The sequence below is a fragment of the Acomys minous genome, assembly GCF_964271855.1.
Source record: "Acomys minous genome assembly, chromosome: 6".
Lineage (NCBI taxonomy): Eukaryota > Metazoa > Chordata > Mammalia > Rodentia > Muridae > Acomys > Acomys minous.
This window is the reverse complement of record NC_140487.1, coordinates 97703623-97731444: the sequence shown is the minus strand read 5'-3', so window position 1 is coordinate 97731444 and position 27822 is coordinate 97703623. Positions and strand designations below refer to the sequence as shown.

Sequence of the window (27822 nt, the reverse complement as noted above, 5' to 3'; positions counted from 1 at the left end):
ACTGTATAGATGACATACAAAGTCTAAGCCATCTTTATTTATAGTCCTAGACAATGGAAGCACTTTAGACTACTTTAACTACTCCTGGGCTATATAGCGATAAGTAATTAGTTCCTATGTTGCTTTTATTCCTGATTAACCACTTTTGTTATTATAATTAAAGTTTATACTAATCTACATGTTATCAAACCCAATTCCTCACCAATTCTTGCATCTCATTCCTACTTTGTGGTTCGACTGCTTTCTTCCTGAAACATACTCAACAACTACGCTAGGCTCTGCCTGCACTGGCTTGTTTGACAGTCTGATTTCCACCTCATTCTGAAATGACAGTGTAGTTGGAGGTTGACTTCCAGGTCGATGACATAGCACTTTGGAACAGTCTATTGCCTTTGGCTTGAACCACTGCTGTTGGGAAATGTGCTGCAGCTATGTAACTACTCTGAAGGCATCCTGCTGATCACTTGCTCAGATCTTTTTTTTTTTTTTTTTTTTTTTTTTTTTTTTTTTTTTTTTTTTTTTTTGGTTTTTCGAGACAGGGTTTCTCTGTGTAGCCTTGGCTGTCCTGGACTCACTTTGTAGATCAGGCTGGCCTCGAACTCACAGAGATCCACCTGCCTCTGCCTCCCGAGTGCTGGGATTACAGGCATGCGCCACCATGCCCGGCTCAGAGGTATTTCTCACTGAAAGAGGTTTCAAGTGGTCTAATATAATATACTTGGAAACCAGAGTTCTCGATTTAGATTTAATTAGCAGCAAAGGTAAGCCTAACTCAGTCATCTCTACAATAGTTCTTACCTCCTGGAGAAGTCAACTATTAGCAGGCTTTGGTTCTCTGTTTTTGGGGCACAGAAAGAACAAACACAGTTTACCCATTCCTGTTCTGTCCCTTACTAGCTATGTGACCCTCAGCAAGTTCCTTACTCAGAAGCATGCTTCCTGGGGACTGGAGTGCTGGCTTAGCAGGTTAAGAATACTGGATGCTCTTTCAGACAACTGAGGTTTGACTCCCAGCCCCCACATGGTGGTTCACAACCATCTGTAATTCCAGGGAATCTGACACCCCCTTCTGGTCTTCACAGGCACCAGGCACGTGTGTACAAATGCATTATTACAGGCAAAACACTCATACATATAAACAAAGAAACAAATGCAATTTAAAGTATGCTTCCTTAATTATTTAGTTGAATAATTCTTAGTATATGTATTCCAGATGTGGGTATTAAATGTGATAATAAGTACAAGGCTACAAACATATTATAGATAACTAAATAAGTCTCCTTCAGTTTTCCCTATCTAGAACACAGAGTGCTGGGATTAAAGGGGTGCGCCACCACTGCCCGGCCAAAGATTTATTTATTTACTATGTATACAATGTTCTGCCTGCATATAATACCTACAAGCCAGAAGAGGGCACCATTATAGATGGTTGTAAGCCCCATGTGGTTGTTGGGAATTGAACTTAGAACCTTCGGAAGAGTAGCCAGTGCTCTTAAGCTCTGAGTCATCTCTCCAGCCCTCACACCTTAATTTCTTAACAAGCCTGTTAAAGTTCACTTTTCAGATAAAATAAAATCTTATTAGATTATCTTGTTACTGGCAGCTAGAATCCCCAAGCCAGGAATCCTGTCTCATTATTACAGTCTAACACAATTCTCTAAAGATAAATCTGCTTCATAAGTTTTTAAACCTTCTACTGAACTAGTTTTTGAGAAGCATTCTCATGTCATAGAAATAGAAGAGACAGCAGAGGCTCAGTTACTGATAGAAGGCAAGTATCTGATCTTAAGAAACTTGCAGATGGCAGAGCTGCGAGACAGTATACCTTATGGAAAATCTTGATGGGAGCCATCTCTGCTCCATTTAGTGTCTTCAAAAGGAACATGGGCCAAGAGGAGGCATTCAGCCGAAATCCTGCAGTAAACATAATGGAGAACAGGTTAAAAAATGATCTCAAAGGGCAAAGGGATACCAAGTCCTCCCTCTGGAGTCTAGGTACTCCTGCTACTCCTATCACAGACAATCACAAATCATGGGCCCTAGGAAAGGGTTTAAAAACTGGATGGGAAAGCCAGGTGGTGGGGGCGCACACCTTTAATCCCAGCACTCAGGAGCAGAGGCATGCAGATCTCTGTGAGTTTGAGGACAGCCTGGTCTAGACTGATTCCAGGACAGCCAGAGCGACACAGAGAAATCCTGCCTCAAAAAACCAAAACCAAACCAAACCAAACCAACAAACAAAAAACTGGACAGGAGAACTGGCTCATTAGACAGATGAAGGAAAGAAAGAAGACCCTTCAGAGGGAATGTAAATTTATCCTAGGTAAGGCAACATATAAGTAGTACAACAGGGTCTACAAAATAATGTTCTGACTCTAAGAAAAATATTTCCACAATTCCTCAAACATTTTCGTTCATAAACCCAAGACAGATATAAGATAGGATGAACAGATACTTGGAAGTGATCTAGGCAGTATACTATAAAAGAGGATCTAATAGTCTCTTAAGAAAGGTACATTGATTGAGTCAATTTATAAGTCTAATACACAAGTAAATCACTCAGGCTCTCTGAAGACAGTCACACATGCATATATACTTTTTGACTTCCTTATCTCTCCCCACCACCACCCGAGACAAGGTTTCTCTGTGTAACCCTGGCTGTCCTGGACTCTTTGTAGACCAGGCTGGCCTTGAACTTACAGAGATCTGTCTGCATTTACCTCCCAAATGCTGGGATTACAGGCATATGCTACCACGTCTGGCTCTTCCATATCTTCTTAAATAACAAGAACAATGAATGATGAAACTGAAGATCATTCTACCCCAAATTACTCATTTTCCAAAAAGAAGAGGCCTTAAATTTTCATTGTTTATTAAAATCCACAAAGTCAATGAGAATGTACCATTGGATTAGTGAGTGGTAAAAATTAAGATAACTATTAAACTTAGTCTTATGATTTGATACCCAAGTCCACCTTTCAACACCCTATCCTGAAATGGTTTTAAAACTGTCTTTCAACCTCAGCCTTCTCATCACAGTCAGAAGGTAGACAGTCTGGGTCGAAGCTGAACATATGGAACTAATGGAGAGAAATTGCAATTGAGTGTGAGTGTGAAGCTCTGTGTCAATCACTCTCCACTGACTGTTGATTCCTTAAGACGCCTCAAGACATAGATATTATCTTCATTCTATAGACGAGGAAGGAGGCAGCAGTAAAGCACACCACTTAAGGTTTCAAAGTATGGATGTGATATCATCTGAGCTATGCTAGGGAAGATCACAGCTATGAGAACATGCATAGCCTCAGCGTGGGAACCATACCCACGTACGACCACAGCAGGCCAGGGACGGAGAGAACTAAAGCATTTAAAACAATCTGTTCAGACATAACACCACATAATTTCTTGGCCTTCTTGTTTATATAATTAAATAATTCTTGCCTCCTTTTTTTCTTTCTCTAATCTGGCTTGAGCTAAGTTTTAGACTGCTACTCTTGTTTTGATCACTGTTTGTTTTATTTATTTTTTTAAATCAAAGTCTTCCGGAAGTTAGGGTGTGTGTGTGTAATAGAGAGAGCATGGAGGCATACTCAATTAGATGCCTGTACAATTAAGTAATTTGGGAGCCGGGCGGTGGTGGCGCATGCCTTTAATCTCTGTGCTCGGGAGGCAGAGGCAGGTGGATCGCTATGAGTTCAAGGCCAGCCTGGCCTGCAAAGGGAGTCCAGGACAGCAGAGGTTACACAAAGAAACCTTGTCTCGAAAAACTAAGGAAAAGAAGAAGAAGAAGAGGAGGAGGAGGAGGAGGAAGAAGAAGAAAAAAATTTGGGGTTTATATCCTTAGTTTCTATTTAACTAGAGTGTTCTCCACATAATTCAATTCCATTTTAACAAAAGATTTATTTATGTATTACATATAGTGTTCCCCTGTGTGCCAGAAGAGGGCACCAGATTTCATCATTATAGATGGTTGTGAGCCATCATGTTGTTGCTGGGAATTGAACTCAGGACCTCTGGAAGAACAGCCAGGCTCTTAACCTCTGAGCCATCTCTCCAGCCCCTTCAACTTCATTTTTAAAGAAAGGGTCACTGAGAGTCTTCTATCTCACTTGGAACTTGAACAGCGTAAAAATCCTTTCAGTAATATATCATATAAAGCTATCAGCACAATAGCCAATGTGTATTGAATGTATTATCCACTTCACATGCTATTAAACATTTGAAATATCATAAGACAGACAAAATGATTTATCCCTAGTTTATAGAAGATGAAATGGGAAGAGAGAGGTAGGTTGTCCAAGGTCACACTAGTGTGGTGGGGATAGATCTCAATATGTGATGTTTGCCCTGTATCTTTTTTAAAAATTTACTTGTTATCTCATATATTACATCTCCAAACAGTTGTCTGCCCCCATCCCACGCCCACTCTCCATCGACTCCTCTTCTGTTTCCCTTCAGAAAAGGGCAAGCCTCTCAGAGGTATCAACCAAACATGGCATGTCAAGTTGTAACAAGACTAGGTACCTCCCCTCATATTAAGACTGGATGAGACAATCTAGTAGGAGGAGAAGGGTCTGAAAGGCAGGCAACGGAGTCAGAGACAGCCTTCGCTCCCAATCTTAGGTGTCCTGCAAGAAGACCATGCTACACAAGCATAACATATACGCAAAGGGCCTACGTCAGACCTACGCAGGCTCCCTGATTGTTGGTTCAGTCTCTATGAGCCCAGCTTAGTTGATTCTAAGGGTTTTCTTTGGTATCTCTGACCCCTCTCTTCTACAATTCTTCCTCCCTTCTTCTACAGGACTCATCAAGCTCCGCCTAATGTCTGTTAGCTCTGTAGTTTATAGTTCTTTGTTTCATTGCCTCCTTAGCAAGCATCTTTAGGTGTAGAACGACAAGATACACATGTCAGCAAGGCAACAGTAAGGAGTCTTATTCCAGGATGTGCAAGGTGATGTAGATCTATTTTCCCATCCAAATTCAAGAGAATAGGTAATTTGTTTCAATATTCTTGGAAGGCGTAGATCTGAGTTTTACATTGAAAAGGAGCTTGGAGGTGAGCAACTCAAAGATTTTATGTTGTAGAAAACAAAACAAAAGTTCAGAGAAAGCAAGAAACTCTTCATAGCCACTCAAGCTGTTCTTGTTGTTATGCTGGAATCCTAGGACTTATTTTAGTGTGTGTGTGTGTGTGTGTGTGTGTGTGTGTGTGTGTGTGTGTGTGTGTGAGAGAGAGAGAGAGAGAGAGAGAGAGAGAGAGAGAGAGAGAGAGAGGGAGGGAGTGAGTGTATAGGTGCATGTGAACGTGGTGACTTCATGTGCATATGAAGGCTGGAATCACTTCACTTTATTTTTTGACTCAGGGACTCTCTCACTGAACCTGGAGCTCACTAATTGGCTATACTGGCTATCCAGGAAGCTTCATTGATCCCCCTGCCTCATCTCTCTCCTTTACCCACTAGGCTAGCTCCAAAAGGTAATGTTTACTATACATATATGTGTCAGGCTCCACTGAACTACTAAGCACTTTAAGTGTGTGATCTCCTCTAATTCTAGACACAGGTCTGGCTTAGAGACTAGAAAAGTGGCCCTGCTTCTAGTGGCAGATGGCCTAGTTGAGGCGTAGCTTGCTGTGTCCTAGGTGTATAGTATTTGGCAAACTAAAATACCTCTTTAAGCTCAGTTTCCTTAATGAAGTGGGATAAAGGCAGAACTATATATTAATATATGAAAAGGGCATAAAATAGTGCCAAGCATATAGTATTGAATAAATTATGACTATTATTTTTATTACTAGAGATGAAGACTGAGGCTTAGAGAAACTGGGTAAAACATCAGGGTAGTAAGCTAGGAAACAGGAAAGCCAGGCTGTGAACCCAGCCCTTCTGTCTCCAGTCTCCACCACCACCTGTTAATACCTTCAATGATTTTATTAACTACTTCTACCACACTGTTTCAGTTAGGGTTACTACTGCTGTGGTAAAACATCATGACCAAAACCAACTTGGAGAGGAAAGGCTTTATTCTCGCTTACAATTCTCAGGTTACAATCTATTATCAAAGGAAATTAGGCAGGAACTCAAGGCAGGAAACTAGAGACAGGAATGGAAGCATAGGCTATGAAGGAATGCTGCTTACTGGCCTGTACCCTGTGGCTTATTCAGTCTGCTGTCTTATAACAGGCCCAGAGGTGGCAGTACCCACAGTGAGATGGGCACTCCTACATCAATCATCAGTTAAGAAAACGCACCACAGGCTTGCCAATAGGCCAGTCTTGTGGTCTCAAATGGTGTTCTCGCTTTCTAAATGACTCTAGCTTGTGTCAAGTTGATAGAAAAACCAAGCAGCACACACATATAATTTGGTAAGAAGAGCTGGGGTTTCAAAGCTGTGAAACAGGGAAGAGAAATGAGATAAAACCAAATATGAAACTTTCAAGTTAAACAATGGTCTTTAGCCTCTAAATGTGAAAGTACCTCAGTTACTGGTCTTGTCATGTCTTGGTCCCCATACTTGACTGCCCATCTCTATCTCTAGCCCAGCCCTGTGCCCTGAAGGTATGACTAGCTGCCTTCTTCCGTAACTGTTAGATGCATAAAAGAACTCACAGTGAGTAAACCTAATGCAGCATTTTTGGTGTTTCTATCCCCTCTATATTACTCCATCTGAAGCTCAGGAAACACTGTGAAAGAGGGGATAAAGAGGCACAGGGCAGAGGCAGAGGCAGCGTGGATCTCTGAGTTCAAGGCCAACCTGATCTACAGAGTGAGTTCCAGGACAGCTATAAAGAGAAACCCTGTCTCAAAAGACAGACACACACAAAAGGAAGGAAAGCAGGGTAGAGTGTCGTGGAGCACTGTCTTTGGAGCACAGCATGCATGCTATACTCAGGATCTCAGCTGTAAGTACTTATAGCACACCTACACAGGGTTGGGTCTGTCAATATGTTATGGAATGGGAAGACATTCATAAAGCTTAACCCCTCTTTGAAGATATATAAGCAGTTAATGGTTTCTGGGGGAGGGAAAATCATTTTGTTTTTTTAGTTGTGTAGCCACTGGTAAGGTACCCATCCCCTTATAAATCCCTTACCCATGCTTATTCACAATCCCTACGAAACTATTTGTGTCACCAATAAATAATTAATTAAAGACATTAAAACAGAAGAGGGACTAGTTGAGAAAAGAAAGAGGATCAGTAGGAATGAGAAGGGTAATAAGGTGAATGAATATAATAAAAATATACTACATGCATGTATGAAAATGTCGTATTAATACATTCTAATAAAATATAAAAAGACAATAAATATTAATATATGTTTTATTTAACTAGAGTAAGATTGATAAGCATTTTATTGAAGGAAAAAGACCTCCATTTTTTAAATGGGTGTCTGCCTTCACAGATGGACACTGCAGTGGGAAGAGCAGCACGAGAAAGATGGCACAGCGATCTGCGCTGACAGGCTGGTAAATGGCAGAAGGTCAGGAGTTCCAAAGTCATCAGTGATACTGCAGTGTTATAACCCTAGGCTAAGCTGTCATGTAACAGCAGAGGGTGCAGGCAAATGGCCGGAACTCCCAGGCTGCTCTGTGGTGGTCAGTGGCTTGCAGTGGTTGAATGGGCTTCAGCGACAAATCCTTCAGGGAGGAGGGGAGCCAGCAAATCCTTCCCCAGAATAAATGATGAGTCTCAGACAGTCATGATAGAGGAATGGAGTGAGACAGAATTTATTTTGTGAATCAGGGACATTATAAACCTTCGGCCGTGGGAGGGACTTTGGGGGGTGAATGTGTTTTCTTCACTGGGGCTAGGATGCAGGTATGGTTAGAAGTATGGGAAAAAGTCATTGGCTGAAAGCTAAGGTACCAAAACATCTCATTAGCATGGGGGGGTATTTCCAGGAACCCCCAGGTGCACATTGAATGGTTTCTTCTCAGGAAAGGGTTGGGCTTGTATCTGAGGTTTCCCCAGATCAGGCAGAGAAGAGGGAACCCAGCTGAGGAAGGGACTCCAGCATTTTTGCACTGAGCTCAGGGGCTATCCGATAATGCCAGACTTTGACCTTAACATCAGGGTCCATTAGAGCTCTACTATAATTATAATCTGTACCCTCTAGTGGCATGCAATAGAATATCATTCACTACAGTTAACAGGTGGGTCCACTCCACTCTACCATTACCACTGTCTTCATGGCTCCTTGCCTAGGCTCTCCTCCCTGAAGAACCTCGCATATGAACGTACATACAGAAGCGTGGCATTATTAGTCCTATGGACTTTCATTTCATTTCCTTGTTTCTGTATTTGCCAAGCAGGACACTCACCCAAAGCAATACTTCCAAGCCTGCTTTGGAGTTATCAAAATTTCACCTTGAGTGGAAGAAAGGAAAAACAGAACTAGAGGAGAAATGCTGAGGAGGAGAGCATAGGTCTGCTTTTACTTGGGAAGGACTGTCAGGATTCTGGGTTCTAGAAAGGCTCTCCTATATAGATTTATAGGTTTAAATGATCTTATTTAGATAGTCATTATTATCACCGAGAATTTATAGTTTTAATAATCTCTGAAGATGCTTCTATTCTATTGTTTTGTCATGGCCCTATGAATCCCAAGCTGGCCTTGAACTCACTACGTAGACAACAATGACGTTGAACTTCTGGTCCTCTTACCTCCATCTCCTGCAATGCTAAGATTATAACATAACCCACCACACCCAGTTTATTCAGTACTTGGGGTTGAACCAAGGATTCAGTATCACAGATGCTAGGTAATCTCTCTACCAACCGAGCTACATTCTCAGTACTAAAGATTTTTCTTCCTTTTTTGTTGTACTGGGAATTGAACCTAGGGTTTCATATATGGTATGCAAGTGTGAAGTTGCCTACCACTGAGTTATATTCCCAGTTCATAAAATAATTTCCTTTTGTTATTGCTGTTTGCTTTGTTGTGGTTGTTTTTGAAGTGCTGGAGATTGAACCCAGAGATTCATGCGTGCTAGGCAAGCATCCTACCAACTGAGCTGTATCCTCAGCAAGATGCTTCTACACTGCTATCCAAAAGTGGTACAATAACACAGCACCATGTAACTGGAAGAAGCAATAGAATAGTTCTGTTTCACTGTGAACTCATCTTTAGAACATACCAGTAAACAAAAAAGACAAAGCTAAGACAAGTATGTAAAGTATGCTACCTTCCTTAGGCATACATGTGTATATACACATTTACATATGTATATAGACATATTTTCATTACTTTTAATTCTCGATATAGTTATTAATAGTAATTAAACTTCTGGCACAAATATATACATATTAATATATAAGTTACATGCATGTGTATACACATATATTTACCTAAATGTTTTGTTTGCTATTATACTTTTTCAGTGTTAGGTAATAAATTCAGGATCTTATGTATTATAGGCAATGTTCCATCTCTGAACTATGTCCCAAGTCCATGGCTATAGTCTTTTAAATTTATTTTATTAATTTATTCAGATTTCATCTAAATTGTTGTCCCCTCACTTTTATCTTCAAGTTCCTCCCTCCTTCCCTCTTTCACCCTTTTCCCCCACCATAACGCCACAGCCTATCAAGCCTCATCTTGTAGCCTGCTTATTCTTTTTCTGGGTGCCACCAAGCCTCCCCACCAAGGGGAAATGGTCAATTAGGGGGCACCAGAATTCACGTCAGAGTCAGTCCCTGCTCTCCACACAACTGTGGAGAATGTCCTATCCATTGGCTAGATATGAATAGGGGTTCAATGTTTACTGCATGTATTGCCCTTGGTGCAGTAGGTTGAGCAGAGCCCCCCTCCAGGCTATATATTTTTAATGAAAAACAATAAAGTAAAGCATAATGGTTATATATTTGAAAAGAAAAACTACACTGGAAGGAAATTTTGTGAGTATACTTTGTTTCATACACCTTATTTTAAAATGGATATACTTTTGTATTTGTAAACCCAATTAAATAAAGTGATTCTCCAATATAAATAAATGAACTTTAATTCTTAAGTTAGTGACACAGACAGCCAGAAAAAAAGTAATCCAAATAACCTTATAGTCTGCATTTGCCTTGAGAATTAAGAAAAATGCAAATAACTAAGGTGACAGCTGGCTAAGAGTCTGAGCCCACTGCTGTGTGCTGTGGACTAAAACAAGTTACTTTGTTTATATTAGGGTAGAAAGAAGATGTAAGACAACAGAGGCAAAGTAGACAAGTATGCCAATGTCCTGAATTTAAATACGATACATCAAAATGAATGAATGTTATCCAAGAAAGGGGAAAAAAAGTAGATTCTGCCTCTTTAGTCCAATAAGTTTCAAAACAAGGGGAGGAAAGAAAGGAGTAAAGGTGGCATGGTAATAAGAAAATTTAACCACCAAATATTTACTAGTATTAAGAAATAAGCTGAATCAGATAGTGGTGGTGCATGCCTTTAATTAAGGCTAGCCTGGTCTACAGGGTGAGTTCCAGGGCAGCCAGAGAAACCCTGTCTCAGAGAGGAAAAAAGCCTGGCAGTTGTGGCATGGGCCTTTAATCTCAGCACTTGGGAGGCAGAGGCAGGCAGATCTCTGAGTTCAAGGCCCATGTGGTCTACAGAGCAAGTTGCTGGACAGCCAGGGTTACACAGAGAAACCTTGCCTCAAAAAAAAAAAAAAAAAACCAAAAAAAAAAAAAAAAACCAAAAACCCAAATAAAATTTATTCATAAGTAATAATGATGGTATAGTTATGTTTTTAAAAATATCCTTGCCTATGGGAGAGATATACCATTTCATGATAAAGTGGTACTATATTTGTACTTTAAGGTACAATCAAATACAGATAAAATAAAATTGAGTACACACTGATACTTATAACAATAGACTGATGTAATTATTTTTCTTTACTTTCATACATATTTGAAAATTTCCCACACATTTTTTACATGAAATAAAGTGTTAAGTTCTCTTAAATAATACATATCTCCTAAGCTCAATTAATAATGTTCAGCATCCTGCAGGGAACACATCCCAAAATGCATAACTTATCACTCTCATGAAGACTCATTGCAATCAATAGTAACTGCCAGTAACTGAGAAGATGGCCTGATTTTCTCAGTCACTGGGGCAGGAAAGGATGACTATGATCTGAAAGAGAAGTGTGGTTATTAGGTTAACTTGAAGAATAGACTGCTGTAAGAATGACTTCTTAATGAGAAAATTCCAGGGACCATCTGAGAACTAGGAGAGAATAACAATGGGAGAGAGGACACAAAACACTCTTTAGCAGCTATCCTTTCTTCCAGGCCAGTTTTCTCTCCTGTTTTTTGTCTTTTTGTTTTTGTGTTTTGTTTTGTTTTGTTTTTGATTTGGTAAGAGATTTATGGTGTGTGCAGTTACCTTTAAATTTTTAGGAACACTGCCATAAATGAGAAAGAGTATGATTTCTTGTTAAGTTAAAAAAAAGGCTGTGTGAGGACTAGACACCCTACACTAATGTAAAGAGAAAGCACCGTATTTTAGGTGGGCTTTTAAGGAGATACTCTATGAAAAAGAAACAGTAGGCATGTGTTCCAAGGCTCCCTGACTTGCCAGGGAGAGCAAGGCTCTGCTTACTCACCGAGGGGGGGCTGCAGCATCCCACCATTCTTCTCACAGTTTCCAATTGGTTGGATTTCAGAGGAGTCAACAAGTCTCCAGAAATCATTCTTGTTGTCACTGCCATCAAGGCGCAGACGGAGTCTGGCACCTGTCAGTCCCACTACTGTGGCAATACAGGTGGATGTTGTGTTTCTGGGATCCTGTGCTTCCAATTTCATGCTGATCTTGAACTCATTGCTTGGAGGTGTGTAGGACTGAGGAGAACAAACCAAGGGAATTAGGCAGACTAAGTATAAATTCTATTTAAAGAGGAATGTTAAAGAGAACTTGAAAATATATACATTAGATTCAAATTGGTTATAGATGGGTCAAGAACAACCGCCCTGCTTATCCCCTAACGTTTCGGAAAGGTTTTGTACAAACGAAGCATGGGAAAATAAGATGAAGGGAAAAGTTACTTTCCTCTGATGTATCAAATATTGACTCACACCAGTACAAGAAAAAGTACAGCTGTCTGATGACGTCTGCTGCTCATTTGCTTTTCTCCATCTACCATACAGACTACTGGGGTTCACTTTTTCTCACTTTAGGTTCACTTTTTCTCACTTTAATAGTAACTCATAAATCAACTAACATAACTGACATACAGTAAACTGTACAGTTGGTAAGTCTTGACATGACATCACATGTACTATCTACCCTTAAAAACACCATTATGATCAAAATAATGCATATGCCATCATCCTCAAGTTCTCACACGCTTCATTGCAATTACCTTTTCCAGCTCCTCCCCTTCTAGTCTTAGGTGCACTCATGGAGGAGTACTATTGCTACTGTCAGTTTTTTAGTCAGTATAACTATTCTTATATTCTCAACAGTATTGATTATATCAGTACAAGTAGAGAATACCTAATCTAAGAATATGAAATTCAAAATGATTTAACACTGACATGCTGGTACAAGAAAATTCTGTATTTAGCATTATATGATGTGTTGAAGTCAAAATACAGACCATTAAAATGTTGTATAATAATTACCTTTAGACCATGGGCATAAGGCATGTAAGAAACAATAATAAATTGCATGCTTAGATGGGTCATATCCATAGTATACTTTATTATGTAGTAAAATATTCCAAAATTAAAACACTTGCATTTCAAAAGTTTAATGACTTTGGATCTGATACGCATTTTCTTTTACTCATAAATAGAAGACTATTTGGTTTAGTTTTGGCTCTTATGAATCCATGGATATATATATTCATAAACAAATCTTTGTATGGAAATATACAACAGTTCATTCATATCTACAAGGAATTAATACTCCAGTAGATGTTCAAACCCCATGTATAAAATTGTGCAGTGTTGGTGTGTAGTCTATGAAAATCCTGCCGTTTCCTTTTTTGTTTTTCTTGATTGGTCTCACTATACAGTCCAGACTGTTAGGATTCACGGTCGTCTTGAGGGCTGAGAACATGGCACATGCTACTACATTACTTATAATAACTAATAGATGCTATATACATATTTGTCATTGTATTGTTTAGGTAACAACAACAAATACCTTCTGTATACATTAGTACAGAAACCCTTTTACCTACGCACTCCCATTTTTCTTTTAAGATAAGTGTCTCAACCATACTGCAGCTGGACCTAGACCTGTGTTGCTCAGACAGGCCTGATTCCTGCAGTCCTGCTGCCTCAGCCTCCACACTATTGGGATTATAGATGTACAACTCCACACCTGGCTTTTCCCAAACATTTGTGATCTGCTGTTCATCCCATCTACGGATACAGTATCCGCAGATGCAGGCCACTTTTTTTTGTCTTGTGCAAACTTCTAACAGTGGGTTGGCTGGGTGATGTGGGTAGGTTTGTGTGTAAGCCATACACCAGAAGTTAACTCCTTTACAGTATATAACTCAATGCTTTTTAGCACAGTCATAGTTGTACAAATACCATACCTATTTTATAACATCTTCTTCACCATCCTAAAAGAAACTCCACCACTGCAAGGAGTGATTTTCCATTCCCCTCTCTGCAAAGACCTTAGAAACTATTACTTAATTTGGTATGGACACACTCCATTTTGCTTATTTATCATTGATAGATATTTGTATTGTTTCCTCTTTGGATGATGCATATGGCTAATGTTAAGAAAAGTAATTACAACTTTCTCTTGGAGATCCACACCCTCACTTAGGTATGTCTGTTTCATACAAAGTCTAGATTAAACTATTTAATAATGAAAATACACAATTGTTTCATAATACTTAATTCTGAAATTCTCTTCTCATCAAAGCCAGGAATCCCAGTTTGACTTGAGTCAAGGTCTTAAAAGATTAGGGAACTCCTCAGGCTGCTGAGAGCAACAGTATGGAGAAATGTCCCTGTCCCCTCACCACTGACAGAATTATATCATCTGCTAAGAGTAGGATATACTTTTCTCTTTCTTTTGCCTAAATGCTCTGGTTAAAATTTGTAGTATTATATTAAATAAGACCTGTGGCAATACAAAACTTTAACACATACTAAGAGCCATATAAACCACACTAGCAGGATGTTTTCTGATTCTTACCTGAGAGAAAATATTTTCAGTTGTCCTCATTCAGTAGGATGCTGCCTAACTGTCTGTCACATATAGGCTTTATTGTGTTAAGACACAATCTTTCTATAGTTACCATGTTCAGAACTTTTATCATGAATAATACTGGATGATATCACTGCTGTTTCTGCATCCACTGAGATGATCATATGATTTTTTTATAATTTATTCCATTTAGGTAATATATTATGTATACATTATATAACGGGTTTGATTTGCATATTCTGAACCATTTTTGCATCCCTGGAAAGAAACCAACTTGAACATGGTGTATGATTTTTCTGACAAGCTTTTGATTTTAATTTATAACTATTTTCTGGAGGATACTTGCATTTTTGTCGTTCAGGGTTTTTGTTCTATGGTTTTCTTTTGTTGTGTTGTCAGGCTTTGATAACAGGTATTTCAAGCTCAACTGAGATGTTGAGAAGGGTCCCCTCACAGGTGCTAGGTAACACTGTAACATTTTCAAAGTATGCTTTGCTGTTCTTTACCTCTCCCCCTAGTTCCCTTGTGGTGGACACACACACACACAATGATCCTTGTCTTCTCTCACGGTTTGAGACACATTAGTATTCTTTAAAAGTTTGGATAAAATCAGGAGCTTGGGATGTGGTTCAATTGGTAGAGTGCTTGCCTACTGTGTATAAAGTTCTGAAATTCAACTCTCAATACTGCATAAAATTGGATGTGGATGAAGGAGGACCAGAAGTTCAAGGTCATCCTTAGCTATATAGTGTTTGAGGCCAACTTGGAATATATAAGACTATGCACCCCCTCAAAGAAAAAAAAAAAGAAAAGAAAAAGAAAAAAGAAAGGAAAAGAAAAGAAAAAGAAAAAAGAAAGAAAAAGAGAAAGAAAATTTCTTAAAAGTTGCATTAAATTCAGTAACAATCTGTTCCTGGGCTTTTTTTGAGACTTTATTTCTGATTTGATATTATTGATCTGCATTTTTGGTTGTGTACAGGTATGCCTATGGTGTAAGTGCGGATGTGTAAGCATACATCCACAGCAGCTGTCCTGCTGTATCCTTCTCCATCATATACTCTCGAGACAGTCTCTCACTGACTTTGAAGCTTTACAAGAGTTACAGGCACACATGGCATGCATGGCTTTTCATGTAGGCACTCAGGTCTTCATACAAGAGCTCTTAGCAACCGAGCCATCTTCCTAGCTCCCCATTCTGTTTTTTGTTTGTTTTGTACTGTCCTTTAAAATATCTTGTTTCAACTTTGGTAGGTTATACAGGTTTTGATTTTCTATTTTTATTATAATTTCCACGTTTTCAGTATATGGTTCAAAAACAGTTTCTAGACTCTTTGAATTCTTGTCGTCTAAGTTGTGTGTTTCCACTTTCATCAGGAATTTTACCTGGGCCCTCACTCCTCTTCTACTTAAGGCTTGTTGTTCATGTTCTTCTTCTTTTAGCACCTACTTCATTTGTTTCTCTTCTGATTCTTCTACAAATTTTGGGTATGGCTTTTGAAAAACAGAAGTTTATAATTCTGAAATTTTCCTCTTATGTTTCTTGTGTATGTGGTGTATGCATGTGTACATGTTCATGTCTGTGCATGTGTGTAGACATGTGTAAGTATGCACGTGTAGGCTGGAGGTCAATGCCAGATGTCTTCAATTGCTTTCTTACTGAATGTGTGTGTGCTTGCCTGAATGTATGTCTGTGGAAGTCAGAGGCTGAAATCAGGATGTCTCCGCTCTCACTCTCCACCTTATTTTGAGAAAGGGCCTTTCACTGAACCTGGGGCTTGAGGCTACAGGCATGGGCCGTCATACTTGGTTTTCATGTGGGTGCTAGGGAATCTGAAGTCAGATCCTCATGTTGGAGCAATGAGCATTTTAATAACTAAGCCATCTCCTCAGTCCCTCCTTTTATGATTTTTAATTTTTTTCAAGACTGGGTTTCTCTGTGCAGCTTTGGCTGAGCTGGGCTCACTTTGTAGAACAGCCTGGCCTTGAACTCACAGAAATTTGCCTGCCTCTGCCTCCCGAGTGCTGGTATTAAAGGCATGTGCCACCACACCTGGTGATTTTTATTTTTTTATGGAGCATATTTTGGTTAGATATTTTCTATATGTAAATTGGATCTTTGTAAGTTCACCTCATCCCTTTGGCTGCTATTTTAAGTGGGTGTTTCTCTTCTGTTATATATTGTTTGGATTAGTTTAAATCATTGACTAAAATGCTAATTTAATACTGAGGCAAATTTTCTAGGGATTATGTTATTCAATTCTAAGGTCTCTTTTCCCTTCAGTAGTATGATGTTTCCTGATAAGGGTAAGACACTGTATTTTCGCCAAGAGTACATGAGAGTCCCTTGTGCTCCATTCAGCATGTCTTCTTTTAAATCACAGTCATTAAAAATGTATGGTGATATCTTAGCCATCAGTACCTCACATACTCTTCTCTTTCCTTCTCTTAGAGAGCTTCAAGTACACATCTATTTGGCAAGCAGAAGCCTATGGCTTGCTGTTCTCTTCTCATTTGTATCTGAACAGCTTTCTCTTTCTGGTTCATTTTGGATAATTTTTGTTGCTGTGTCTCAGAGCTTAATATTTTTCTAATGTTAATATTAACCAGTATATTCTTAACTTTACATATAATTGAGTCTTGATGTCTTTCATTTCTCTGCTTACATTTTGAAAATGTCAAATAATTAAAATAGTAATTTGAGGTGTTCTTCTGCTGTTCTATGCTCTGTATAGGTCCTTTGCATGCCTACTAGACTTTGACTGGATGATAGGTACTATGGATTTTATCACTGGGTACTGAATATTTTTGTATTTCTATAGATTTCTCTCTCTCTCTCTCTCTCTCTCTCTCTCTCTCTCTCTCTCTTGTTTTTTGTTTTGTTTTTTTTTTTGTTTTTTGTTCGTTTGTTTGTTTTTCGAGACAGGGTCTCTCTATGTAACCTTTGGCTATCCTAGACTTGCTTTGTAGACCAGACTGGCCTTGAACTCACAGCGATTTGCCTGCCTCTGCCTCCCGAGTGCTGGGATTAAAGGCATGTGCCATGACACCTAGCTAAAGATTTATTATGATTTGTTCTAGATAAAAATTTCCTAGGGACAGTTTAATCCTTTCAAGTATTACTCTAATGATTTTTTTTAAAGGCAAGTCTGGAGCAGAGTTCAGAATGTGACTATTTCTTATTATCAAAAGGGCCTTCTTGAGTATTCTTCCAATGCCCAATTAATGAAGCGATTTTCCAGGAACTATGCCCATGTCTTGTGACTATCAGGCTCTCTTCTAATATTTTCAGATGCATTTTCCACTGGCTGTAAGTAGGTTCCTCATCACTCAACAGTAGTACTTTTCTGAATAACTGAAGATGCTCCTCTGCAGACCTGTTGTGCTTTGCTATGGTAAGCATCCATCTTCTGACACACTGACCTATACATTCTAGTTACCTGACTGTGTCTGGACTCTCAGTTCCATATCCTTGAATTAGGGAGCCTGATGGCTCAACCTAACACTCACCTTCCTTGGCACATGATCTGGATCCAGGCAGTGAGCTGGCAAGTCACACAGGCTTAGACCATTTGTTTCCCATTTCTCAGATCAGTTCAGTTGCCTCATCTTTGGTGACTTGAAAGCTATTGATTGCTTAGTATATTTGACTTAAGAATGTTTTAGGTAAAAGTACAAATTTAGACTATATTATTTCAAATAAACATAAATTTGTAATTTTTCTTAGAAATAGATAAAATAAAGTAAAACACTGATAAGGAAGTAATTGGTGACTAAAGGAAGATCAATATAGAGAACCTGTGGCATCCCGTTGTTTAGCAATGGTGCCTTGCTGACTTACCCACCTTATTACACACTGACAGGGCAACAACACCTGCACGTTGCCTGGACACTTAATTTTATGTCCCCCAGTCTTAAAAACGTCCCCCAGTAAGATTGCTGTAGAGGTGTTGAACACAGCAAAAGGAACACTGCTCCACATTCAAGAACCATCTAACACACACAGTTTTCTTTCCTATCTCTCTGAGTTAAGAGCTACAGAAAAAATAAAGTTTTTTTTTTCCTTCAGTAACACAATAATAACCTTGGAGGAAAGGCGTTTCTTGGAATGAAGTTGGAAAGATGGCTGATGCTAAAACTCAGTGACCAATTTTTTCTTGAGTTCTTCTCATACACATTTATTTTGGGATCCTTAGGTAAGAAGTCAAAGTGCTCCTACCTCATGTTCTGATTGCTCAAGCACCAGAAAAGTCTCCCACCTACTACTATGTTGAAAATCAATTACCTGCTTGAAGCAATGGACAGGCGCTGGGACTGAACATGTTTCTTTTAGGTATTTATCCCAGGTAAAATGACCTGTAAAGGAAATAGAAATCTCTATCACAGTCAGCTTCCTTTAAAAAATGCTTTTAGGATGTACTCTATACTAAACATCAAGCAAGGCACTAGCAGACTGGTTTAAACCTTTTATTTCTATTTGATCTTAATCAAAGGTAATCTTAGAGGGAAGAATCCAAGTACCATGGGTGAATCTTCTTAAATTAATGTTTTAAAATCAGTCTTAAGATGACTTACATTGTTTTTTTATGTTAGTCCCTAAATTAACTGAAAATTCTGGAGCAGAGCATAATATTATCTCAAAAAAGCACCCAGAAGCCCATGGAAAGCAGAGAAGGCAGAAGGTAGTGAGGGAACTGTTCATTTTGAACAATCTGACTCCCAGAGAGGCCCTGCACTGCTGTCAGATAACACAACTTACCACCCAATATGGCTCGATCCCACACCGAGGCTTAGGAAGTATAAAGAGACATGGGCCAGGAGACCTCAGGGGAGGGGAAGCAACGTGCGTGAATATGCTCTAGTCCTCACTTTTTAACCTGCCACTCCAGCTGCAAAATGCTGTACTGAGGGATGGAATGATAGTGTGTGATAACTTAGCCCAGAGCAGGGCTTGGGAAGCAATTCTGACGATAATAAGGGTTGTCTAAAGAGGCTTTAGTCTCTTGCTATTGCCTAACTATCTCTAAGTGTAACGAACAATGAACCTGAGAAGCAGTCTTTAAGGGAACACTATCCTGGGGCCAGGACAATATGGAAAGGCATAGGCTGTTATATACAAATACCATTGGACCACAAAAGATTACCAAGTTCTTTATTTCAAAGTTACAGCAATTTACAGTTTCCCCCTAATACCCACCTAGAGGTGACCCCATGATGGAGCAGGGAAGGTCCCAGAGACTCTCACAAGCTAAAACACTGTAGAAAACCAGCATTTCTTGAAGTTTCCTCTGTAGTGGAGCAGCACAGGGCCCCTTTGGGCCATGCAAAAAACACTAGCTGCTGGGAATAAAAATGAGTCACTGAATAGATATCTAAATCTCTACAAAGACGATGGTAAGACTTTACACTCTATCGACTTTATAGCTTCTATTTTAAAATTGGTCCCTTTCCCACCACCCTTAACTAAGCAAATAGCTTTGGCCAGAAATCCCAATCAGTTCTGAAATATTTCACAAGCCAGTCAATGATTTAACAACAGGACCAGACAGTCCATAGTAAATGAGAGGGTAATTTTTCTGAAGTGAAGATTTAATGAGGTTATAAAATTTTAATTTTTATATTATTATTAGTTATAACTATTAGTTGAGTTATTAGTTATAACTATTATTATTAGTTATAACTATTAAGTTGAAGACTGAATAATGTATCATTATTTGCTTATTAGAAAAAGAAAACATTGCAAATTAGTATAACATCTTTACAAAAGAAAGATCTAAGTCAAATTTTAAGTCTTGGATTTCACTGGACTAAGACCCTTAAGCTCTCTACCATCCAAAGCAGCAAGTCCAGTTCAACTTTTCTGTGAAGACAGAAATGAACTATGTACCCGTGCTATTCTAATAAGATAATTCTAGCTACATATAACTTTTGAGCATTTTAACTGTGACTAGTGTAAAAAACTAAATTCTAAAGTTTATTTAACTTCAAATAATTTTAAAATATGCATATGACTCATAGCTAATGTGTTAGGTTTAAAGCTTGGCCAACTCTGGGCAATTGCTTTTATTAGCATGGGTTCTGATCAAAAGTACCCAAGAGACTTTGGTTTTAAGAATTATAGCAGCATTAATTATAATTACAGTTGCCTATTACACATTATCAACCATGCTAATCAATTCCTACGCTGTAAAGTAAGAAGGCCAAAAACTTCAGGGATATGCCACATAGAAAATCTATTGCTGAGTAAAGAGGAGTATGTTAAAAGCAGCCCACCCAGCAGAATGGTTGACTGATTTGAACCATGCCTTTTTTTCCCCCTACATGACTGCCTGGGTAAATTTAAAAATGAGACAATTTTAATTAACCTAATCAGACTATTTAGACACATTATTTCATATTTATTAAAAAGTCAGATATCATGACTTTGGCATCTGCAAGCATTAAAAGAATCACAAAAGATTGTAGTAAGCAAGGTATAGATCAAGAATTAGTTTAGAAAAAAAAACTATTATACTTTGCAAACTACACAGTCTATGTAACAGCTGTTAAACGCAGCCATTGTGGTAGTGTCACAGAATTAACAAACAATTGGAAAATGAAGGAGAAAGCCAGTATTTTATGAAACCTTGGCAAAAGCAGGCAGCAGACTCAGCATGGCCCACGCACAGCACAGTTTTACAACATAGGGTCTACACTGGTATTCCACAGCCATGTTCCTAAGTGCTGTCATTTCTTCACAGTTCAAAGTTTTCACTCAGCAGCTTTAAGTACCAGAGTACTTGAATCTGTATTTTTAGACTACGGGTAATTTTAGAAGATATACTGAAAGTAAAAAAAAAAAAGAAATGTTGCTTTTATGGCAAATATCTGGGGCAAATTTAACCTTCCAAGCATCAGTTGAAAGATTGAGATAGTTGTATATATCATACATACAACTGTATATAAACTTTTCATTTGATAAACACATAATGTCTTTTCAAGCATGAAGAGCTGCATTAAATGTTATCATGACACTTTCGGTTACTATATAGGCAGAATCTTGAGCTTACTTGCACAAATACTATTGAAATCAAGGTAAGGTTAAGCCAACAAAGTAGAACAGATTACTATGAGAGCGTAGTACAGGAAAATTTAAATATTTCATTTTTGTCATGTGTGCTATGTCAGTGTTTAAGTATGTGCAAAAAGAGGGCCTCAGATCCCCTTAGAGTTAGGGTTACAGGTGAGGCACCTGACCTGGGTGCTAGGAACATAACTGTGGTCCTCTTTAGGAGCAGCCAAGTGCTCTTAATTGTTGAGCCAGCTCTCCAACCCCAGGGTATGGAAATTTAGTTCATACTTAGGATCTGCAATCATTGAACTAATATTACTAACAGACATACAATGTTTTATAATTTAAGTACATATAAAATGAGTGTTTCAAATTGTTAACATATTACTGAAAACATTCAAATATTGTAATTGAGTTTCAATTACTTATGTAAAACATGTTCACCTAGCATCTTTCATAGAGTGGGCAGTTTAATTTAACAGGGAGAGCTTATGGATTTACACTGCATTCTGGTGCATGTTAAGACACAATTAGCACAGAAATTAAAAAGTTGACAAGCATGTGAAAGGAGTAAAGTGGTGTGGAAGAAGATGCAGCAAGCACAGAGGCAGCCTTACAGATGTTCTCATCAGCTGCTCCAGCTGGCGACTGTTCTGCTTATGGCCCTCTTTAACAACTCTACTCTGATTTACTTAGATTAGAAAGAAAAATCCTTGAGGGCAACTATAATGATCAATGTCTTTGGATTAGAAATTCTACACCAAGATTACTGTCTAAACATTGTTTCATTGTGCATATACACTGTAACTTAACAGATCCTAACAACTTGTGATGGTCATTTAAATATTGCCTAGTTTTAAAAATGCATTTCTTTGTGTATACATCTTTGAGTACTTCTAAAATGATCACTGTGATGGTTAATATTAGTTGTTAGCCTAGGAGATTATTAAGGCATCATCTTGGGCATCTGTGAGGGCGTTCCCACAGGTGACTACATCAGGAAGGCTTTGACCTAATCAATGATTTAAGCTGTTGATAGATTCAAACTGTCAAAGGATACTAGGCGTGGGGTCCAAGTGTGGAAGATGGACTCTAGCTAAGAAGCTGGTTACTTGGTGTGTGCCCTTTGAGGGGTTGTCTTGTCTCTGGACCCTTTGTGTTACTCCTCTTTACCTGTTTACAATGAGATAATCAGTTTTATTCCTTCCTTTATGATACATCTACTTTCCCACAGATCTAAAAGCAATAGAGCTGACTATGGACAAAAACCTCTGAAACAACAACCCAAAATAAATCTTTCCTCCCTTAAATTCTCTTGTGTACTTGTTTATTATTTATTTAACTTTTTATGCTAACATATATTAATTATACATAATGTGTTTCATTAGGGTATTTTGTATATGCAGATAAAGCATTTTGATCATAGTCCCACCACTGCCCTCTCTTGCCTCCTACTCTCTCAGGTTTTAGTCAGTGATGAAGGTCTGGCTAAGAGTCTTCCTAGGGAATACCAAAGAGTAGGCCTAATAGACAAACTGGATATTTTAAGTTCTGACACAATATATATTGCTGGAAGAGCAATACTCTAGGAAGAGTATACCAATTTATATAACTATCACAAGTATATGAATAAAGAGGTGTTAGATATCACCAGAACACATTGTATACATATATGAAATTCCCAAAAATTAGATAAAAAAATACAAAGTATATATGTGTATGTATTTCATGCTTTTGCTAGAATTATGGTTTGGCAATTTCTAGGTTTTAATATTTTGTTTTGAGACAGGGTCTCACTTATATAGCCCAGTCTGGCCTGGAACGTGGTATTTGATCTAGGCTGACCTCAAACTAGCAGTGATCCCACCTTAGCTCCCAGCTGCTGGGAAATGTGACAGATCTTAACACTAAAAACCAAAACCAAAACCAATGCAACACAAAGTGAAATGCTTTTACTTTTCTTGGACAGTTCTTTAATTAGTAATAAGGTTGATGATCTTTAGAAGCTTATTAACTAATTTTTATTTTTTGCCATCTTTCTGATAACATAAACTTGCATTTCTTACAGCTTCTAAGGTCTTTGCAGATTAATATTAGCTCTTCATCTGCATGACTAAGATGCTTGTCTCATTTGGTGGGTTTGCCCTCAGCTGTCTCCATCATCTCTTTTATGACTTCTTGGTTCTATACCACACTTTCCTCACTTCAATATTATAAAAATAGTAACCCATGTTTTCTTAAAGAATGTTTGTTTTTGTTTTTATACATAAGCATTTGATCTTTTTGTAATTTAGTTTATGAAATAAATGAGGCAAACATCTAGCTTTCCTTTTCAACCCCCCCCCCAATAAATGTGCTCCAATGTCATTTACTGAATAGCCATCTTCTCTCCACAGATTTGAAATCACCTTGATCTTATATTAATTTTTTTATACATTCTTAGATCTATTTCTAGATGCCATTTCATTCTCATTAGTCGGTCTACCCCTGCATCAGGAACACTGTTCCATATAATTTTATAACCAGCTTAAATAATTTGCTGGACTGAGCTCTTTTAATAACTCATATCTTCCATACTATGTGTTCTTGGCATTTTCATATGATTAATAAATGATAGCATATATAGGTCTAATAAAATCCACTTATTCTAAAATGTCTAATGTTAAATGGTTCTCTCAAAACATCCAAACCCTTTTAAATTATTAGCTTGCTATTTTAATGGGACATCTAAAAATAAAAAACTAACAAAAAATAATTTCTAAAAATAAATAACAGGAACAGAATTATATTATTAGTGTCCTTTCAAATATACCACAAAGAAACCTCTTAATTAACAGCAAAGTGCTCATCAAATACCCTGCCTAAAAGAGGAAGTTTCAAGTGGAAGCACCACTCCCAGAATCAATGCAATAGAGTTCATTAATATATATTCCAGCCATCTGGTTTGGGGCTTTAAAATATTCATGCACAGAGAAGTGTGATTAGAGTGTACAGTCTTCATCAAATACCACAAAACTAGAGCAGAAAGTTGGGCAAAATCAAATGAAATATCCAAACCAACCCTAAAACAACAACAAAAACCTCAAACAAAACAAAACGAGCCCAAATAAACAAAAAGTTTTGCCTGTGACACTGAGTAACATTTTCTTTTTTTTTTTCTAAAGATTTAAATTTTTTGGCATATACATTTTATTATTATGCATAAATAAAACATTTAAAGTATTTATTTATGTATACTGTTTGTGTTTAAGTGCTCTGTCTGCATGTACACCAGCAGTCCAAAAGAAGGCATCAGATCAAATTATAGATAGTTGTGAGCCACAATATGGTTGCTGGGAATTGAGCTCAGGACCTCTGGGAAAGCAGCCAGTGCTCTTAACCATTGAGCCATCTCCCCAGGTCCCTGAATAACATTTTCATGTAGTGAGGAAAAAAAATGAAAAAGAGGGCTGGAGAGATGGCTCAGTGGTTAAGAGCGCCGCCTGCTCTTCCAAAGGTCCTGAGTTCAATTCCCAGCAACCACATGGTGGCTCACAACCATCTGTAATGTGATCTGACGCCCTCTTCTGCAAGTACACGCAAGCAGAGTACTGTATACATAATAATAAATAAATAAATCTTTAAAAAAAATGAAAAAGAAAAGTCACTTGCGGTATTATTATTTAATAGAAATAAAGCATCTAAAGCAACATTACTGATCTTTTCGGGTAATGATAGGCTTTCTGGAGAGCTCAGGCAGGGAACTGCAGTGAAAAAGGTCTGGGTTTAGGAGGTTTCACAGGCTCAGGATCATGGCACTTAGGTAGGTGGAAGCTTAAGTTTCCTAAAACAAACTTTTAGATACTTCGGTCTTGTACCGTTGTCCACACCACCACTATACATCGACAGACGCTCAACAAGAAGACTATTTCCTCTGCAAAGCCTTCTGGTTTCCTTATCTCCACTAAGATCCCTTTATATTCATCCCATCGTATCACTGTGATGAGCTGTTTAAATTCTTCATGCACGGGAACTGTTTATTCCTTTTTAACTCTCACTGTTTAACACAGAGCCTTGAAGCTTAGTGTAGGCTCAACCCAAGTTTCTGGTTGAATGAAAGCAAGAAAGAAGCATCCAAGTCCCACTTCTATCCTTGACTAGTTACAGCACATGTGGCCAGTAAGCTGGGCTTGACTAGAGAGAGATACACCACAAAGAATAAGAATGGTGTCTTTGTGCTAGAGATTCAATCCATTAACATTAATCATGAGTAAGAGAGCAAACTCTAAGAGTCATTTCCTCACCCATTCTTCCAAGAATTATTTACAGTACTGTGCTGGGCATGGAGATGCAGCCATGATCAAACTATTGCCCTTGTTCTTGGGAGCTTCAGTCTAGTGAGGGACAGAAACTAAAGGATCCATGGCAGAAAGGTGTAGTGAGGGCTGCACGTGGAGAGGTGGAGGGTGCTGTAGGAGCAGGCACAAGGTTTGCAGAAGGCTTCCCAGAGGCAGTAACGTTCGGGCTCCTAAGTATAAAAGGATAAGATAAGCAGGAGTCAAAGCAAAAGCAAGCTGTTTTAGAGAAACGTTCCAAAAAGAGGTTGTAGACAGAAAAAGTGTTTGGGCATCAAAGCACTCTTTATAGCACATGGTTAATACAGTCAACCCAACAGGATCTAGAGGCACCATAGAAACACATTTCTGGGCATGTCTGAAGAGCTTTATCTAGATTAGGTTAGTTGACACCTAACTAGATGTGAATGACACCACTCAGCAGGTTCCAGACTACAGAAGATGGAAAAAGCTGGCTTAGCAGAGGCATTTACCTCCCTCCGCCTCCCGGTTGTGGACACAGCCGTCCATCTCAAGCCCCAACAACATTACTGTCCTGCTCTGTGCATGCCCTGTTCATAACCCTGAACCCAGACTAAATGAAACCTTTCTTTCTTCCTAAACTGCTTTTGTCAAGTATCTTGCTACAGCATCAAGACAAAGAATTAACTCACCACGTTGGTGGGAAATAGAATACTGCTAAGTTTAGAGTGCAGCATTAAAAAACGGACTGGAGAGGGACGAGGCTGGAGGCTGGAAGACCAGTTAGGGAGCTATGCCAAAAACCTAGGTGGGAAACCACAGTGATGCACTATGAAAGTGGCAGAGCGGCAGAGAGAAGGCGGTCCCTAGCACGACCATCTAATAACCAGAAAGCCAACTCTCTTCTGTATATCCTTGAAATAACGTGGTTAACAGAAATTATGAAGAAACATATTTGGCTCAATAGATACTTAATATGAAGCAATTTCCTGAAGAGGCTATTTAATTCCTAACACTTTGAGGTACTCAAGACATTCAATAAGCAATTTGAAATGTCAATTTTTGAAATGCTATGCCAAAGCAAATAATAATTATTATTCTTAGTATCAAACCCAGGGCCTTGAGCATGCCAGAAAAACACTCTATAGCTCACTGAGTTATAGCCCAGTCTTCCAAAGCAGATTATTTTAGGATCTTGTTCAGAATGAAGGATCCAGAAATCCTCTACTTTTAATTCTCACGGAAAAAAAAAAAATAGGTCACAGAGCCTTAATATATATCAGAGAATATGCCCGTGCCACCAATTACTCTCATGAGGAAAATTGTACTTTCAAATTATAAACTCCATTGCTAATTGATACACTTTGCATAAAATGAGGAAGAAACTCCCTGTCAACAAACACACTGTTTACATAATGCCCAAGATTGTCAAGTGAGCTGCAGTTGTTATCACTATTAACGTTAGCAACAAGACCAAAATCATCAGCAGCTATAACTGTGCCCCTTTTGCCTGATCACATCTGTTTCATGTTCATTTTAAAGATGAGAAATTATGCCAGAAAGATTAATTTGCTTGAAGTTATAAAACTGATGGGTTGGGAATAGGAATTGAACCAAGCCTGTCCATCTCAATGCCCATTTACACATTAGTATCATAAAAGCTTGCAGAAAAATGTAAAGAAGAAAGTAATGTCTGTCACTTGTTTACCAAGTCCCAGGTACTTTGCCCTTCATCATTTCACGTCACTCACTCTTCAGCTCACATTCTTAATGCTTCACTTCAACAATGTCAGACTGGACTTAGAGAGTGAGCTTAGCTGCTGAGAGGAATGACAACAGTACAATTCTCCAATTTAAAGGCACGGGAAGGCTTATGATGTTTTCACATGCACTAGCTCATGTGATCTTCCCAACCCTGGGAGCGAGCACACAGGGCGAGGGTATTGTTCCATAATGATAAGACCAGGGGCCAGAGTCACACAGTGACTAATGGGAGAGCCAGCTCTCCACACACTGGAATTCTGCTGGATTCTTCCTCTAGTTTTCAGTTTTATTTTCTGTATCAGGATTGACAGAAATATAGAAGAAAAGACAAGAGGAAGAAAGCAGACAAAAACTATAATACTGCTGAGAACATCGGATCATAGTAACAAAATATATCAAAATCTTGAGCAAAATTTGGTAAAGGTTCAAGGATATCAACACAGGTGATACACAGGACATCATAGGACTAGGAAACAGACTGGTGTTTATGTAGAAACCTTAAAAGCTGACTGAGAACCTAAGTATTAGTTTTATTGCCCAAA

The 27822-nt window shown here is 38.5% G+C and overlaps 1 protein-coding gene across 7 annotated transcripts in view; it reads right to left on the bottom strand.

Moving 5' to 3' along the window:
- SCMH1 (Scm polycomb group protein homolog 1) overlaps positions 1–27822 on the bottom strand; it is a 121312-nt gene that overhangs the window by 59525 nt on the left and 33965 nt on the right. The window contains exons 5-9 of one of the 7 annotated variants that reach the window (XM_084785104.1): positions 25505–25728; positions 19368–19510; positions 18456–18526; positions 11604–11838; positions 1826–1914 (exon numbers count right to left, since the gene is read on the bottom strand). In XM_084785104.1, the coding sequence (XP_084641230.1) occupies positions 1826–1914; positions 11604–11838; positions 18456–18526; positions 19368–19443 (471 nt within the window). In that variant the 5' untranslated portion in view covers positions 19444–19510; positions 25505–25728. The other 6 variants (XM_084785105.1, XM_084785106.1, XM_084785103.1 and 3 more) reach the window with 6 other exon arrangements.